This window comes from Crocodylus porosus, unplaced genomic scaffold (assembly GCF_001723895.1).
Source record: "Crocodylus porosus isolate Cpor-Errol unplaced genomic scaffold, CroPor_comp1, whole genome shotgun sequence".
NCBI classification, from domain to species: Eukaryota; Metazoa; Chordata; order Crocodylia; family Crocodylidae; genus Crocodylus; species Crocodylus porosus.
The window spans coordinates 5,050,949-5,067,609 of NW_017728939.1; the positions used below are offsets into that span (position 1 = coordinate 5,050,949).

The 16,661-nt window shown below is 44.7% G+C and overlaps 2 protein-coding genes across 5 annotated transcripts in view; both read right to left on the reverse strand.

The window, feature by feature from the left end:
* LOC109318455 (protein argonaute-1) overlaps window positions 1-2,604 on the reverse strand; it is a 124,413-nt gene extending 121,809 nt beyond the window's left edge. For all 4 annotated transcript variants that reach the window (XM_019547737.1, XM_019547738.1, XM_019547736.1 and 1 more), the window contains exon 1: window positions 2,483-2,604. In XM_019547737.1, the coding sequence (XP_019403282.1) occupies window positions 2,483-2,507 (25 nt within the window). In that variant the 5' untranslated portion in view covers window positions 2,508-2,604. The remainder of the gene's footprint in view (window positions 1-2,482) is intronic.
* Window positions 2,605-9,083: 6,479 nt separating this feature from the next.
* AGO4 (argonaute 4, RISC catalytic component) overlaps window positions 9,084-16,661 on the reverse strand; it is a 30,443-nt gene continuing 22,865 nt past the window's right edge. The window contains exons 17-18 of the mRNA XM_019547734.1: window positions 16,458-16,657; window positions 9,084-12,933 (exon numbers count right to left, since the gene is read on the reverse strand). Of these exons, the coding sequence (XP_019403279.1) occupies window positions 12,825-12,933; window positions 16,458-16,657 (309 nt within the window). The 3' untranslated portion in view covers window positions 9,084-12,824. The remainder of the gene's footprint in view (window positions 12,934-16,457; window positions 16,658-16,661) is intronic.

Consider the following 16,661-nt stretch of genomic DNA (forward strand, 5'->3'; position numbering starts at 1 on the left):
CCTCAGCACATCTCAAAGTACCTCTATGCGAAGTACAGCCCTGCCCCTCTTTATCAAGTAAGAAACTGGAGGCAGAAAAAGGAGAAACAACTTACCCATAAGCCACACAGCAAGTTGCCAGTGGAGTCAGGAGTGAAAACCTGGACTCCTGCTCATTTCTCAGTCATGTCAGGCAAAACATGAATAGGCTAGCATCAAGAACTGGCACATTGTTTTCCCCAGTCCAGACACAGCTGAAGGTGTTCTGGCACGACACTTACAACACCGGCACACTAACTCACACTTTAGTATTTCCAAGCGAAAGTTACTTTACCCCATGCAATCACATTTTAACAGGCATCAGGCTCAGCCTGGCTTCATGAGTCCAATGGAAGCCAAGGACGTCCCCCCTTTCCCTCCTTCTGGCCTTGTCAACCCCTTCCCTCTATTTCAAGCTACACCATACAACTCAGAACTACGTCTGAGATCAAGTTGTTCACAGATGCCGCATTAAAGAGAATTAAATGCTCTGCAGAACCGTATGGAAAGAGAAATCCAAGTCAAGTTTGGAAGGGGCAGTTTTAAAAAGAATTAGAGTGTCTGAAGAAAGGCCGATGATGAGACCATTTGTTAGCCGTTCCCATTTAACTGGGCATGCTGGGGGGAGAACAATGTTGATGTACCAAGATGAATCTCTTTAGCAACAGTCCCTGCCTCCCCTCTCCAGCTGTCAGGCATGCAGAGAAAGCCCCAGCTTTGCGCATGCCTCGAGCCTCAGAGACAGAAACCGCTTCATTCTGTCACCAGAAAGCAGCAGCAATTGGCCCTTGTGTCCTAACAAGAGAGCGTTATCGTTCCCACTTTCAGGCCAGGCTTTTTGCCACCTCTTACCCGAGGCATTTTCTTTGTACACAAAGACAGAGGCTGGGTAGGGAAGAAACATGGGGGGCGAGATAGGTTTGCCACCCCTTGAAAAACAAGTCACTTGAGAAGTTTGGTGCCATAAGAGAGCCTGTGACAGTCTGGGACCATGGCAGTCGAACTTGTGTGTACACCCGGCTCTCAGCAAGGGCATGCACCTGCTGTTTGACTCCTACGCTGCCCTTCACAGGGCCCCAAGCCCCCCAAGTCCCTTCCCCACCTCATGAAATAGCACAATGCCTTCCCTGCTTAGTCAGCAACCCCCTCCCCTAAACCCAGCTCTGTTCCCAGCACCCCATGAAGCCCTCACAGGGCCATACAAGACTCCCAGCTGGGTAGGCAGCTTAAAGGACCCCTCCCATCTTCTAACCCCAAAAAGCAGAGCTGCAACCCCTCACTGGGCCAGCAATATCCTGCACCCCCTCCTGCAGCAGGTAAAGCACAGTACAGCCCCTGCACTATCCTCCCCCCCAGTGCTGCCCTCTCTCCCTGGAGAAACCCCACTCTTGTAACACAGTCCACTCAGATACCCCCCTCCCACTGTCTGCAGCCTTCCTGGTCCCCACTTCAGGGCCACTCACCCCCACGGGACGCCTGTACCTGCTGCTCCTCTTCCCCTTCACCCCCCCCAGCCTGCTTGTCATGTGCCCCAGCACCAAATCAACTGGCCCCCACTGTGGTCCATCCCTTACGCTGCACAGTGCCCCTCTCACAGCCAGAAACAACCCTCTATGCTCCACTGCCCCTGCCCCAGGCACTTGCAGCCCCCCAGCAAGCTGTACTAGCTCCCCCTCCCAGCCCCAACCACTCTGCCTTGCCCCAACAATGCATGGCCTCCCCAACAGAGCCCCAGCTCCTCACTGCACACTGTGCTGCCTCCCCCTCTGCACCCCCCCCAACCACTACACTGCATTTCCTCTTCACCCCCTACCCCACTGCATGGCATCTGCTGCTGCACCCCCACCCCACAGTATCCCTAACCCATTGCATAACCCTACACCCCAAGTCACTGCATCAACCCCCTACTACAACTCCCTACTCCACTGCACCCCACCCCAATGCAGTGCACCGCTCACCCCATGGCACTCTCAACTGCACTGCACCCCCTACCCATTACACTGCACTGCCCACAGCATGGCACCCCTACCTCACTACAGAACACTATCTCCTACTGTAACCCCCTACTTCACTGTGCCCCCACCCCAACGCAGTGTACCTCCACCGCACAGCACCCGCAACAGCACTGCACCCCCTACCCACTGCACTACACTGCCCCACTACAGAACACTAGTGCACTGCCCCCCAAACCACTGCACAACACTGCACCTCCTGCTGCAACCCCCTACTCCACTGCACCCCCCACCCCAATGCAGCGCCCCCTCGCAACCGCACTGTGCCCCCTACCCATTACACTACACTGCTCACTGCATGGCGCCCCCTACCCCACTACAGAGCACTGCACTCCCAAGCCACCGGCCCCCCGACCCACTGCATAATACTGCACCCCACTACACGGCGCTGCACTGCACCCCCTACACCCCACTGCACTCCCCACCCGGTGCCCGGGGCCCCCGCGCGGTACCTGCTCCCGAGGGTCCTGCTTCCATCCCATCCACCCGGGCAGCGGCCGAGCCTGGCTGAGCGCGGGGCGGGGGCGGCCGCACCGACACCTCCCGCTGCCGCCGCAGCCTCTGGGCAGCCTCCTCCACGCCTGGGCCCCAGCGCGCAGGCGCGGCCAAGCAGCCAATCAGCGCCGCCAGCCGGGCCGGGGCCCAGGCGCCAACAAAGGCGGGAGCGGGGGAGGCGCCCCCTGGCGGGCGGCACCTCAGCGCGCGCCGCCATCTTGGGCTCAGAGCGAGGCTGAGCAGCTGCGGCGGGGCTGGCAGTGCAGTGCAGATTATCCAGTACAAGGACAGGCTGTCTGGGCAGTTTTCCCCAAATAACCTGCTCAGTCAACTTGAGCTGGGCAGGCAGAGAACAGCCAGCTCCCATGCTAATGCCTGGCTGCACCCCCTCACCAAGCACCGCGGTGGGCCTCCTGTCTTTCCGTGCGCGGGGTCAGAAACGGAGAGACATGCACACTGTTGTGTTTCTAAAGCCCTTTGGCCCCGAACCCACCTCGAGGTTCCCGTGACCCCGCATAGATCCGCGGGTGGGGAACTTGCGCACGGACATGCCCCAGGCTGTTGCGAGGAGCTGCGCTCAGGGGAAAGCCTGCTGAACCCCCCGCTAGAGGCTTGAGACAGCCTGGAAACGCTCCACGACCGCGGTGTGCCTTTTAGGTTGAGAGCGAGCAAGAGACGGAGCCTGAAGGCGCACATTTTCCCCTGGGGGAAGTCGTACATCTCTGAAAATAAGCAGTCATTAAGTGGCTCATCAAGCAACCCTGTTGTTACCGTCCCACTGTAATGATCGTTGCTCCGGCACAAAGGCCGGGGCAGAGTAATGCAAAGGGATGGAGGCAGTCATGTGACATGTTGAAGATACAGGGGACATGGATGCGCCTTCCCGTATCTCTAGGTCAAATCCGTTCCTTCCGGTGGGAGTGGGACTTCTGATCAAAATGTCCTGCAGCCTTATGCTCGCGTTACCAAATCACCCATTAAATGACTGCCATAGTAACTAAGATGCCCTACAGCACTGTCATCTCACAGAAACTGGAACAGTTTGTGTTTCCTAAGGGGATTATAGCCTGTTTGGCAGGGGAATTTTTTTTTTATTTTGAGACTCATTTTCACTGCCAGGCTAATGAGTGAACAGTAGGGGATATGCTTATTTATTTGCAGCTTTTATTCAGTATTTTGGTACGTGTCTTGTTGGCACATGGCAGACCCCTTTGTTGGTATGACAGCAGGGGCACGTTTGCTGGTGCCGTGGCTAAGAGCACCGCAGTTATAAAGCTGTGGCAGGCAAAGGTCTCTGAAAACTTGAGTATCTTGTGATCCTGCAAGCAGTGTGTTTCAGGAAGTACATCTGTCCTGAGTCTGCATAGCAGATGGTGCTGTAGGTGGAAGGGGGGAGTGCCCTGTGGCATGCCCGTCTAACTACAGGCCTGAGACTCTGGTATCTCCATCCAGCTAGATCCCTTTAGCTGCCACACGTCCCATTTCAGAACTGATTAACTTCCCATCCCACCAAAGCACTGCCAACTAGAGATGACGGGGACCCAGCTAAGCAAAATGATGCTGATGTTCCCATATGGGAACATTGATACCTGGTGTATCGGTGCCTTAGGGAAAGGAAGGTCAAATGGCAATCCTCCCCTCAGGGAAGCGGAGGAGAATCTACATTCAGGGCCTCACCGGGGTTTAAGACAAGGAAAAATGCAGTTTGCTCTTCCTCACTCTAGCTTGAGGAGCAGTCTCCATGGCTGCTGCAGTGATAGCTTGTATTGTGTTCCCTTGAGGGCTTTACTTCCAGAAGAATGCCCAGGTTGGAAAGGGGTCACGAAAATGAGAACCAGAAGGTGTTTGCTGTAGCATCATGCTGGATGATTAAGGTGGCCTTTCATGATTTGCACTGGTATGGATGGTGATCATTCATTTTCCTTAACACAAAGTAATCTAAAATTGCAAGGAGGACTTATCCTGCAGTTAAAGGACTGGACTGAGAAGCACATCAAAGAATAGCATGCTCTCTTGAGAGCCTTTTATGATGAAATTTGCGTGTCACAGATAGCAAGATCCAGTAGAACCAGAAGCTGGTCTGGATTTGGATTAGCACAATTGGCCAAAGGCAGTCAGTTTCTACACCAAAATATTAAATAAGCTCTCTCTAAATAACTTTTCAGAGTTATTTGAAATGGTGACCTTATGTATGACCTTCCCATAAGCAGCACAGAGCTCACTGGCATCATTTCAGGTGAATTCAATGCAGCCCAGGAAACAATGGAAAATAAGGACCAGTGTTCATCTTAGTTTTAAATCATGGGTCATGGAATTTAGCAAAGGAAAATATACTCAGAACAGGTCTGTTTGCTGCAAGCTAGTTTTAGAATTATAGGAAATAGAGCTGCAAGGGGCTCCAAGAGATCATCTAACCCCTCTTCCTATCCCAGGGCAGGTTCAGCTTCATCTAAACCATCTGGACAGATGTTTATTTCAGCGACTGAGATGCCCCAACCTTCCTAGGAAATCTATTTCAGTGCAGTCTGGTCAGTAGTCAGGGCCTGTTTACCTATTTGCATAGGAAGGATTTATAGAGGAAACTCCTGATTGGATTAATGGCAGTTACCCAGATCAGTGATTCACACACCAGCAGCAAGAGAAAACTATCCTGCAGACCTCAGTGCTGAAAACTATCCAGGATTTCCGAGCAGACCTCAGTGCTGAAAGTTCCTTGGAGCCGGTAGCATCAACAGCATCTAAGGAGCCAGTGCAGGGAGTGAGGTGCGTTTGTGTTCACAACTGTAAACTTGTTCCTCTGCCTTGCACATAAATGCAGAACCCATCCCTGATGTAAGTATTGATAGAATCAAACTATGGCAAATGAAACCCTGAGAGTTGATTATGGCAGCATGCTCCAACCCGAGACATCTTCCTCATGGTCTCAAGCCCTGATCATACAATCTTGTTCCTGTAGATGGAGCATGAGTTCAAGGCAGACCCTGCCCTCAACCAATACTAGATGGCAGAAATGGGACCTTAGAAATTTTTTTTTTTTAAAGTAACAATTATGGTGCAGGGTCTGTTGTGTTCAGCATCTCCTTGGAAGCATACCACCATCACTGCATTAGCTTCTTTTGCACAACAGAAATTATGTCCGTATCTTTATCTTTGTGGGCTTTGGCATTTTTGTCGATTTGGGAGCTCTTGGCCATCAGAGACGTTCGTTACCAGGGATCACTACGTGGAAGTGGATCTCATCAATCCCCACTGCATTAGCTATCAGCGACTAAAAAGGGAACCTTCATAGCTCACAAATTTCGTCCAAGATCAGTCCTCAGATGGGTGGAAACTAATTAAAAACATGTCATTGCAATTTGGTGCAAGTGGAGCAAGGGGTGGGGAGTCAGGACTTAGAGTTCCATTCCTTGCTCCACCACTGACTCCATAATACACCCTTGTTCCTCAGTTTAACCCTCATGGAAATCAGTACCGATAACCAATACATTCTTTCAACATAGTGGGAAGAACATGGACCCCTGCTGCTTAAGGAAGAAGTAAAGTAGTATCATGGAGGTGAAGAACAGACTTCTGCATTTCAAGCAGCCCCAAGTCAAAACATTTTCTGTTCAAAAGATTTGCCTACTCTTTCTGAATATATATGGACAGATGAACACACAGATAGTGGTGTTTTAGGAAAAGGGGGTTAGCAATAATCAGTGATCCACAGTCATTTCCACTTCAACCTGGAAAGCTAGAAGGAGCCCTCTGAACAAAGGAGATTGACTGGAAAAATGCTGACACCATTTGTATTTGAAGTCATAAGCATAGAATGGATTAGCAGCATTGGCAACATATTTAATGGAACCACACTGAAGCTTATCTGTTTTAAAATTTGGTCAGGTTCAAGGGTGATCTTTCACTGCTTAAGTGCAACAGAGGTGGTCCCCTCTTCTCTACGATTAATCCTACAACTGGCATTTCTGCACCTCTAACTACCCTCCCCTCCTCCCCCGGTCATATGCTCCCTACTCCAGCCAAGAGGATTCCAGAGTCTTACCTCTTCGCTGGGAAACAGCAGCTCAAGGACTAGTTTTTCAGACCGCACCCAGCACAGCAATCAAGCATCTGTAGTTTAAATAAAAGACTAGATCGTCAACCATTAATTAGATTAGCATCAATACTGAATCATTCTAGTTCAGCTGTCATCACAACACCAGTAATTTGAGGGTCAAATGCATAGCTGAGGCTTCAATGGTTTGGGGATGCCCACCAGACTGGCCAAAGCATCATCACTAAATGATACAACAGAAAGACAATCAGGTAACAGAACTTAGATGCAGTACCAGGTTCTGTATCATTCCAAAAGGATTTAATCACCTACACAAACAGACCTAGCACTGATATTGCTGAAGGAGAAAGAAGTTCATTCTTCTGACGGGTAGTCATACCAGACAGAGCTGCATTAGCCAAGGGCAGTGGTGACACCAGCAACATCATCAAGAGAGTTTCAGTTAACCAGACATGGTGTCACGTTGGGTTTGTATCATTTAAATTCTCAGGTACAATTTCTACCAATCCTACCATAGTAGAAACCATTATTGGAAAAGAAGGGATCATGCTGGAATTGTCCGTAACTTTACCTGTGCTACCAGGAAGGCTTGGGGGGCATTTGCTGCCAAATTGTTAAATGCTTATTTTACTACTGAGGACCTGATCCATAAATTATAATTACATGCAAGAGCAACAGGGATGGTGGAAATCTAGAGGAATGACTGATGGATTTAGCCTGCTTTGGACCGCGGTAACCAAGCTAAGTAGACTCCAGTGATGATAGTAAAGACGACAGGAAGCAGAAACCCATGAAATACAAGCTGTCTGGATCATGCCATACCTCAAGGAAGACATCAAAGGACAGATGAAGCTGGAGGAGATGGTTGTTCTTCCTTCCAACTTGTCTCCAGCTCTCTGCAGTTGCCATGTTCCCTTTTGTCCCAATAGCAACTCACTGCTGGAACCCAGTTGCCCTCTGCAGCCAATATTCCCCACAAAATTAAATATATTGAACATTCATGGAAATACATCATCTTTTTTTGTAATCAATCCTTAGTTCTAAACACATCTTGGAAAATGGTGAAGATCAGGTATCTATTGTTTTTACAATAGGGCAGAACCAGCAACAAGTTTACGACATCAGGATTACATAGGCATTTACTCTGAAGGACAATTGGGGTCCTGAGAGTCTGCTGTGGACATCGTGCACTCTCTCCACAAATAAAGGCACCTTACTAACTAGGTAAATAACTTCATAGTTTGTTTAGAGGCCTGACAGACCACATTCATCCCTCCTCACCCCCTACAATTCAGGCCTCATCAAAAGGGCTAAAAGTTATATTAGCCCTTTAATGACATTACCCTTCCCAGTTAAGCAGGCAGCCTCCACCATCAAGTTGTCCCCTTTTCTCTAGCTTTTTTAGCTCCCAGTTGCCCAAATCAGTGATCCTCATCTAATTTGGCACCCCTTGGAAAATGCCAGCTCTTAGCTGTCACTCATTTGTTGACTACAGAAAAATACTAAAGAAATTCTTCTGTTGCAAAGAAGAAAGACTACAACAGGTCAGAATGCTTTTGGCATTATGATTTACAATTTTAAATCGTTGGGCTTAATCTTGTGAATTCTGTCCAGGTGTTTGTACACTTAATATTCCACGGCACCCTTACAAATAAATACATAAATCTCACAGCACCCCACAGCCCTAGATTTCAAATCTGAATGGTTTTTCACCTTAATTTCACTGTAAGGGTTTTGGGACAGAGCTGGCATGAAAATTCTTACTAGTATCTGCTGCCTTTGAAGTACTACTTGAAGACAAAGCCTGTCTGATGGTGAGCAGCCTCTACTCCCAAATATACAGAAGCTTTACTACAAAAAAGGAGGGGGAAAAAGAATTACAAATAGGAAGTGCTGGGTTATTATAGACACAGCTTATTTTAAGTCAAGCATATGGCATTTATTTATAGACACAGATGTTTTTCCTTCTTGCCCAGCCAAAACATCTTTGCCCTTGTCACATTGCTTGTAGTGCTGAAATATGCTTCAGTTATTAGAGGGGAAGCTAGCCCTCAATTTTTTTATTCACTCTTCTGAGAACTTAAACAGCTGTTTTTTTTCTATATTATTAGTTGAAAAAAATAGAATTACTAGTGAATCAAAGAAAGTTTGCTTTTTAGTCTACATAGTCTCAAAAGCTACTACCAGGTATTTCAGGAAAAGGGTAGAAAGCCTTTATAGCATGACCTGCCTATAGGTAGGATTTCCTCCTGGCTCCTATCCTTTAGAGGTTAGCCCAAGCACTCTGAAGCAAGCTGGTTTATATCCCTTTTAAATGTAACAGCAGGTGTTATTCTTAAGTATTACTGTGGGGGGGGGGGGAAGGGGAGGTAGAGGGCTTGGGTTAGTTCTTACTAAGCACTGGAGAGCAGTCTCTTTTGGGAATGTGTTCCACAGGTTACACATTATGTGCAAGACTTAATTTACAATTTAAATAATGTAAGGAAGACATTGTTTACAAGCAACAATAACTGTTGCTCACTCTGTACATTGCATTTTTATTAGACATCAACAAGGAAAAACAGAACATTTGGCACAAGAATGCCAATATTTTTTTTTTATTTTTTGGACACATGAACACAAAATATCCCTGCAGGCTAAAAAAAAATACATTGCAAATTGTACACGACCAGCATCTTATCGCAACATGGGGCTGCTAACCCACCCATTACAGTTTAGAAAGAGTACCTCGTATTGCTATAGACATACATCCAGTCCAAATTTAATAAAATACAATTTTAAACATTACAAGTCTAACAATATAGAAACAAAAAAATTACATCATAAGTCAAAATGAACAAATGCAAACATTTTACATTGAAGTCTCAGCCTCTAGACATAGAAATATGAAAATGTCAATAGCAAGGTATAAGAAAACCTGTAAGTGATATTACAAGATCTTTCCTCAAATTTCACAAGGAAAAAACCTTGCAGTTGAAACAGTATTGATACAATGCCCTCCAAACTCTGCTTTCTTAAAATGAAAGTAGAGTTACTCCCTTGCTATTGAGCAAGAAAAATCCTACAGCACATCCACAAAGGTAGTTTTGGGGGGGAAATTTTGTTAAACACTGTATCTGAACAAAAAGGATGCCTTTACCCATGTGAAGGGCAAAGCTTTTGATATAGTAAATAAGCTCTGACACTTGTGTCTGGAACAAGATGCATACTGCATGAATCATGTTTGCCTGTATATCACAACCTTTTATGCCCTTTGGATGCAGCTACAGGCACTATGCTAAATTATAGTACTTACAGTAAGGATAAGCTGGGCCTGTCAATGTCTGAGACAGGCCACGTTCTTTCCAGAGCTTGTTCAGAATTCAATTGTTTACCAAGAAAGTGGAATTGGTTCCAAAATGGGGCTTTTACTGTCCTTTAATAACCACCACCCCTTTCCCCCAATGCTTTAAACTTTGCTACATTTAAAATCTTCCACACCACATAGCTAAACAGTGGCCAACAGGCTTTATTTATTTAAAAAAAACAAAAAAAAAACAAAAAAAACAAACCAAACACCCTAAGAACTACATCTACAGAATGCACATCTTCCCATTGATTGACACATGCATAACGATTCAGTCAGTCCCAAGGGATTAATTCAGATAGTCAAGCTCAACCTCCAGACCCAGCTTTCAGAACTGCGTACAACAGTATTGCTGAAACTTTGATCTTGCAGTTACTAGCTTTGCAACCACCCTGCAATGACAACTCCCACCTTAAATGTTCTTCATTTGTCTCTGACTCTTGAAGTGACAGCACTATCCTTCCCAGGATGAGTTTTGTGATGTTTTAATACAAAATATAGAGTTCAACTTCTTACTGTACTTCCCAAGACTAGCTGAGGTCTAACAGTCCGTACACTTCAAGGTCAAATATTCAGTCTAGTTGCAGGCAAACAAATGAGAGGCTCTCACTTCACTCAATCTGAACTAGGAGTGCTTGGCACTGGACAACTAACTACCTGGTGGTAAAAATTAAGTCTCTTTCTTATGCACCCTGACTAGTAAGTCACCATTCTCACTTAGTGCACAAATCCACACAAAGATCTTTGATCTATCACCTAAAGGGTGCTCTCAATTTCTTTTCAAGGTGCCAAAGTTCTCCATATGTTGGGTCAGTCAAAGTTCATCCTAAAAGGGTTTTTTTGTATTCTCCCTGAACAAATAGTATGAAAAGCAGCCATCTAGCTGAAGCAGCGGTCAGTCTCCCACCATGTCCTGATCTTTTATTACACAAGTGAGGTATTCTTTAAAGAAAAGAAAAAAAAAAAGTTTAACAAATTTAAAAGAATCTTATCTAAACCTGTCTACACTACGTGCCAGGAGCAGAGTTTGCCTCAGTCCCATTTGCAAACAGAAAAGAATGTTTAAACTCATTTTAATGAGACATACAACTCTGAAAGAAGGTTATAAAACTGTTTTGAAGACTAACTTCAGTGTACTCTGGTACAACTGAAAGACAGCATTTAGAAATGTAAACTTTCATTTATTTACAAGCTTATTTAAAAGACCGAAGGAAAAAACAAAACAAAACAAAAAAAACAGCATTTCCTATTGCTAAGCTTTTGAGAGGGCTGGTTTCCAAGCTTTGGAACAGCAGACGATTTACAATTTAGCAGCAAACTCCACACCAATGTCGGAGACCACAGTGCAATTGTTGTTGACTTTCCAAACTCTTCTTAGTTTCCAAAGTGGTGGTGGTAGCTATTCTGAATCTAGGAATAAGAGTTCAGCCTGTGCTAATTCACATTAACCCTACAAGGAACCTAGTCTTAACATACCATGTTTGTGGGTTCCAAAAGTATTAAATGAAACCAAGTCCCTCTTCCTTATTACACATTTCAGTTGAAAAAAAAAGCCAAGCAAATTAAAAATACCTTACATTTCAAGGCTGGGACAGGATCAATATATTAGATTTACGATTGTTTAAAACATGCTGTTTAATGCAGTAGTGTGTGCAACCTAGATTCCCATGGGGGGGGGGGGGAGTTTAAAATGCTGGTAAAGCCTTTAGGTTGCTAGCACACAACACATGTAGAACTATACAGATTGGCAAGCCTTTCCTACACAGAACACCTAGTTCCCAAACTTATAAAAAAGTGGTAGACAGGACACCAACAGTGACTATAAAACAGTTAAAAATAATTCTTAAAAAAAAAGCATGGAAGTGCGTCTTTTCTGATTGGTTTCAGAAACTGCCAAATTGTGTGTTCAGAAAACGACACGAGAATGTTGGTTAAACTCATGCACAATCCTCAGCTAGAAAATTACATCGTCAGGGGGCTTAAAAAAAGAAATATTTATTGCCAAAAGTTAAACCTTCTATGAGAAAAAGTTTTAAAATCACTTAGATTTATCAAACCACACAGCAGCATAAAGTGGGCATTTTTGTAAAAGTCTGAAAAATATCTAAAAGCTAATTTTTTTTAAAATGTTTTTATCATTTTTAAAGGGGGGAAATGATGGTTCAGTACTTGCTACCATATCATGGCAGTATTATTTGTAACCATTTATCATTTAAAACCTGGTGACAGGCATCACCACTATCTGGTTATGTTGCACATTCACAGAACAAGAACCACCTAGTTCAATTTGCAGTATAGTGCAATTGCTTTGCAGCCAGAGTCTGCAGAGATTAAAAAGATAATTAGGAAAACTGACAAAAAACTGCAATACCTGTGAAAGTTAATATTTGTTAAAAGGCATTTACAGTAGTGAAGTCTAAAATAGCTATTAAAAAACTATGGCCCCACATAATAGAACAATTACATTTAATTGGAGAAGAACATTCTATGCACGCTCACTAAGCAGTGCGTGAAGACAGGGAATTAGTTATCTTGATAAACGAATGGGATGAAAAGATAACTTAAAAACCATAGCTAGCAAAATATTCAAATAGAAACCTTTCATGCCAAGTCCTTTAAAAATTTCAAAGTGATCAGCCTTTTGCGCCTTGAGGTAAAAATTCAAGTCCAATGCATCAGAAGAGACAGTCTATGAATTTCTATTACTTAAAATAACAAAACAAATGGCTCAATTGTGTTGGTGCATCAGACGTTGCTGTGAAGTATAGATTCAGTGCGAATGTTCAGAGCTGCTGGTAATAGGCAGTCTGAAATAAACTGGGCCCTGACTATATGCAGTAGGCTTTCAAAACATTTCAGGACTGCGTGGGTTGCCGGTTCTACTTCATCTTCCCAGATGCTCTCAAGCAAAATACATCGTATGCTGGGTATCATGGTGGATCTGTACAGCTTTCGCCAGAGCCTGGGGGTCACGACCATTGCTCTGTCCTGAAACATGGCTGCCTTCAGCACTGTAAGACACGCAGATACATTGAAAGGGTGATGTATAATGAACATACTGAGTTAGTCAAGATTCATTTTTCTGGCTACACGGATAAACTGGTCTCTGAGCTCAAACTTGGGCTAGTAGCTGATGAGCACAGGTCAGTGCGGGACAGACTTTAATCCTCTTGGCCTTTATACCGCTTATCATTTGAATGTGTTACCATTTTATGGAATTGGTTAGCCAAGGATTTCATTAGCCCCCAACACCTGTAAAGTAAGGATCCCCAATATACAATGATGCCAGGAATCAGGACAAAGGTAGGATCAGAAATTACAGTATCTAGGCTCATACTTCTGATCAATGCTGGCTCAAATACAACATCCAAAAACTCCTCCAACCTCTAGTTAGCAACAGTAACAAGAACCTCAGTTTTAAGTGAGCAAGGAGCTAGAGAGGAGGAAACCCAGTTTTTATAGTGGTTTTATATGTGTTAACTTCAATACAGTCCAGGAAAACAAGGCGGAGGGAGGGTCGGGGGGTTATATTTGCGAATTTAAATAAAGTAAATCTCTGTTTTTCCAAGAGGGAAGAAGAGACTGAAAAGCCAGCCAACCACACAAAGGTCTGTTTTTGTAACAAAGAAACTCTTTTAATCACAACCTCAGATTTTCAAGTAAGTCCTAACTGTTCATTTTAGTACTGTATTTACTCGAATATAAGATGACTCTGATAATAAGATGACCCTCCCCAATAATTAGATTTTATATATACCAAATTTATAAATGTGTTGCAATTTTCCATGTATAGAATCTAATTACTTTGAATCTGCCTTGAATCTGTCCCTCTCCCATTGCTACAAAAAGGAAAATACATCTGGTAGCTCCTTTGCCCTCAGCTTCCTCCAGTTTCTTGCTGCTGCAGCCACTAGGCATTTAAGGCTAGTGAAAAAAAAGGAGTCACTGGAAATGGGAGAGAAAGGCACAGCTCAGTTATGGGAACGAAAAAGAAGTCAAAATGTATGCAGTGTAGTGACTCACTATGACCTGAAAGAGTTGATGCTGGGGGGTGAGGGGACAGGGACCGTGCACAATAGGCACTACCATATCTTATTCAGATGGATTATGTTGACCTTCAGCAGGGGAAACACCATGACCAAGAATACCATGACCTGGCAGGGGAAACACCATGACCACTAAGGAGGGAGTTTCTCATTTTCATAAAGTCTAAAGTGATAAATCTAAGTGATTTTTAAACTTTTTCCTCACAGAAGGTTTTACTTTTGGCAATAAATATTTCTTTTTTTAAGCCCCCTGACGATGTAATTTTCTAGCTGAGGATTGTGCACGAGTTTAACCAACATTCTTGTCACTGGGAATAATCGTTTCTCTGGCAGGTTCATTTCCAGTTGGAAGATCTTGGCTTCACGCCCACTTTATTTTGACTTTATGGAAATGAGAAACTCCTCCCTAGCTTGCTCCTGCAGCCATATGGCTGAGCGCAAGCAAAACTGAGGGACATCCCAAGCCCAAGCCCACAGGCTTGGGCCTCCATGTAGGATGTCTGCCAAATGATTTGTAAGCATCTGAAGCCCCACGCGGGGGTGGCGGATGTTTGCTAATAGTAGGGCCATATATGACTCTTGAACGACTCCGATTTGGAATCAATTTGGCTTGGAACCCAAAAAAAAGTCCTAAAAAACAGCACAGGGCAGAGAGGTCCATCAAAGTGCCCACAACAAACCTGCTGCTGGCAGGCAGAAATAATCAACCACCTCTTCTTGGACTACCCATGTGCCAGAGAGGTGTGAAAGGAAGTCCATGTGCTCCTCCTGGTGGTGACAGATTTCAGAAACCTGACCAGGGAAGCAGTTCTATACAGGCACCTAACCAGAAAGCAAGGGACCCTGACAGCTCTCTTCGACCAGTTCATATCCTGCTTCAGGTATGTACTGTGGAAAGCCAGGAATCTGCTCATAAAACAGATGCACAGACCCCACAGTCAAGCATTGTATTGAAATGGGACTAAGTGAAATGCACTGGTACTACAAGAAGACAGAAGAAGACAACAAGAAAGAAATGGCAGATCTCTAGTGAAGAGGGGTCTACCATAGATTTTTTCAGGAGCAGACCCTCTGAAGACGGCAGTGGGTGGGTGTACAGGTATGGAGATAGGTGCGCAGGCACGTGGTGCAAACTGTATTACAGGTTTTTAGTTTGCTTTGAGCTGCCAAGTGAACCAAACTTGGCAGAGTGTTGGAGGTGAAGTGTGTGTGTGGATATAAGGATATATATATAGATATAGAAATCTATATAGTAAAGAAGGAGGAAGGGGGCTCCCATCAGCATTTCTAACATGAGGGGAGGGTGTCAGAGCTTCCTCTGGCCTTTCTGAGTGGTGGCCTGACTGGTGTTGTGGTACCTCCTGGTCCAGCACTCCTTCCCCTCCATCCCCCCTCCTTTTTATTTTATTTATTTTTTTTAAGTGCTACACAGAAAAAAAAAGGGTTCCCATCAGCACTGAAAGCCTAAGCAATGCCTTAAAGGCATAAAACGGACTGATAGCATTTGGGGTGTGAGCAGTGGAGGAGGGAGACTCAAAGCTCAAAAAAGGGGCAGTGGTGGCAAGTAAGCATGAAGTGGGCATAAAAATGAAAGCAAAAGGAGTAATAACCAGAACAGCAACAGGGCTGAGGATGACAGAGAGAACACAGAAGCAAAGAGTGAGAGAGAGAGCCGAGGCAGCAGAAGACACTGGGCAAAGAATGAAGAGAATGATAGCAGCATGATGACATATTGGCACATCGGGAGCAGCACAGCAGGAAGACATGGAAAATGAAACAAGAGATGGCAGAGATGATCAGAGATTGTGGATAAAGGTAATACTAGCTGGCAATGGGGCGGGGATGGGAATGACAATGAACAGATATGACATTTTAGAAAAGATACTGTTTGAGATATTGTCAGGTGGAGCATCTAACCAGCTTGATCATGTTTCAATACCAAAAGACTTAGGAATTCACCTACTAGAACACAGAAGGGTATAAAAATTTCTGGAATAGAGAAAAGTATTAAAAAAAAGCTAAAATTCATAGCACTGGGAGAAATGTCAAGGGAGAAGGTGATTGTAGTATGAATGTATACAGATTTATTAGAGACAGAAGACACAGAAAGGTAGATGGAACAGTGTGTTCAAAGAGTAACATGGGTAAAGAAAGTGCAGAATAAATACGGTATCTGGACAGGGACATGGCAAGTACGAGTAGTGTTAAAAGCAAATGAGCGGAGTCCAGGTGGGGCGCAGTACCTGTCACCTGTGATCCAGCTGGAACAGACCTCTGTCCAATGTGTGACAACAGATGACATGTGTTTTACTCAACAGAGTGGATCCACTATGAAGGGATACATCCTGCCATGGCTAAACTGCTTCATTTGGAAAGGTCTTCTTGTACCCTATATTTTACTCTTCATTTACAAGGACAAATGTGTTTAAACAGTCTATTGATGAGCATACAGATAGCAAGGCCTTACTAGTGGGCAAAAGACTGCTCACCTGTCATGATCCTTGTCCACAAGGTGGTATCTTGCCCTAAATGCTACCAGCCTGGCATAGTATGCAGGAGCTGGAATGGAGACTGATCGTGTACATCGGACATATGTGTGACACAGCTGGTAAGTCAGCAGCTGCAGTTCATCTGCAGTGAAACAGTTGTCATCCCACAAGACCTGATAGTGAGATGGGCGGCTGGTTCCCTGG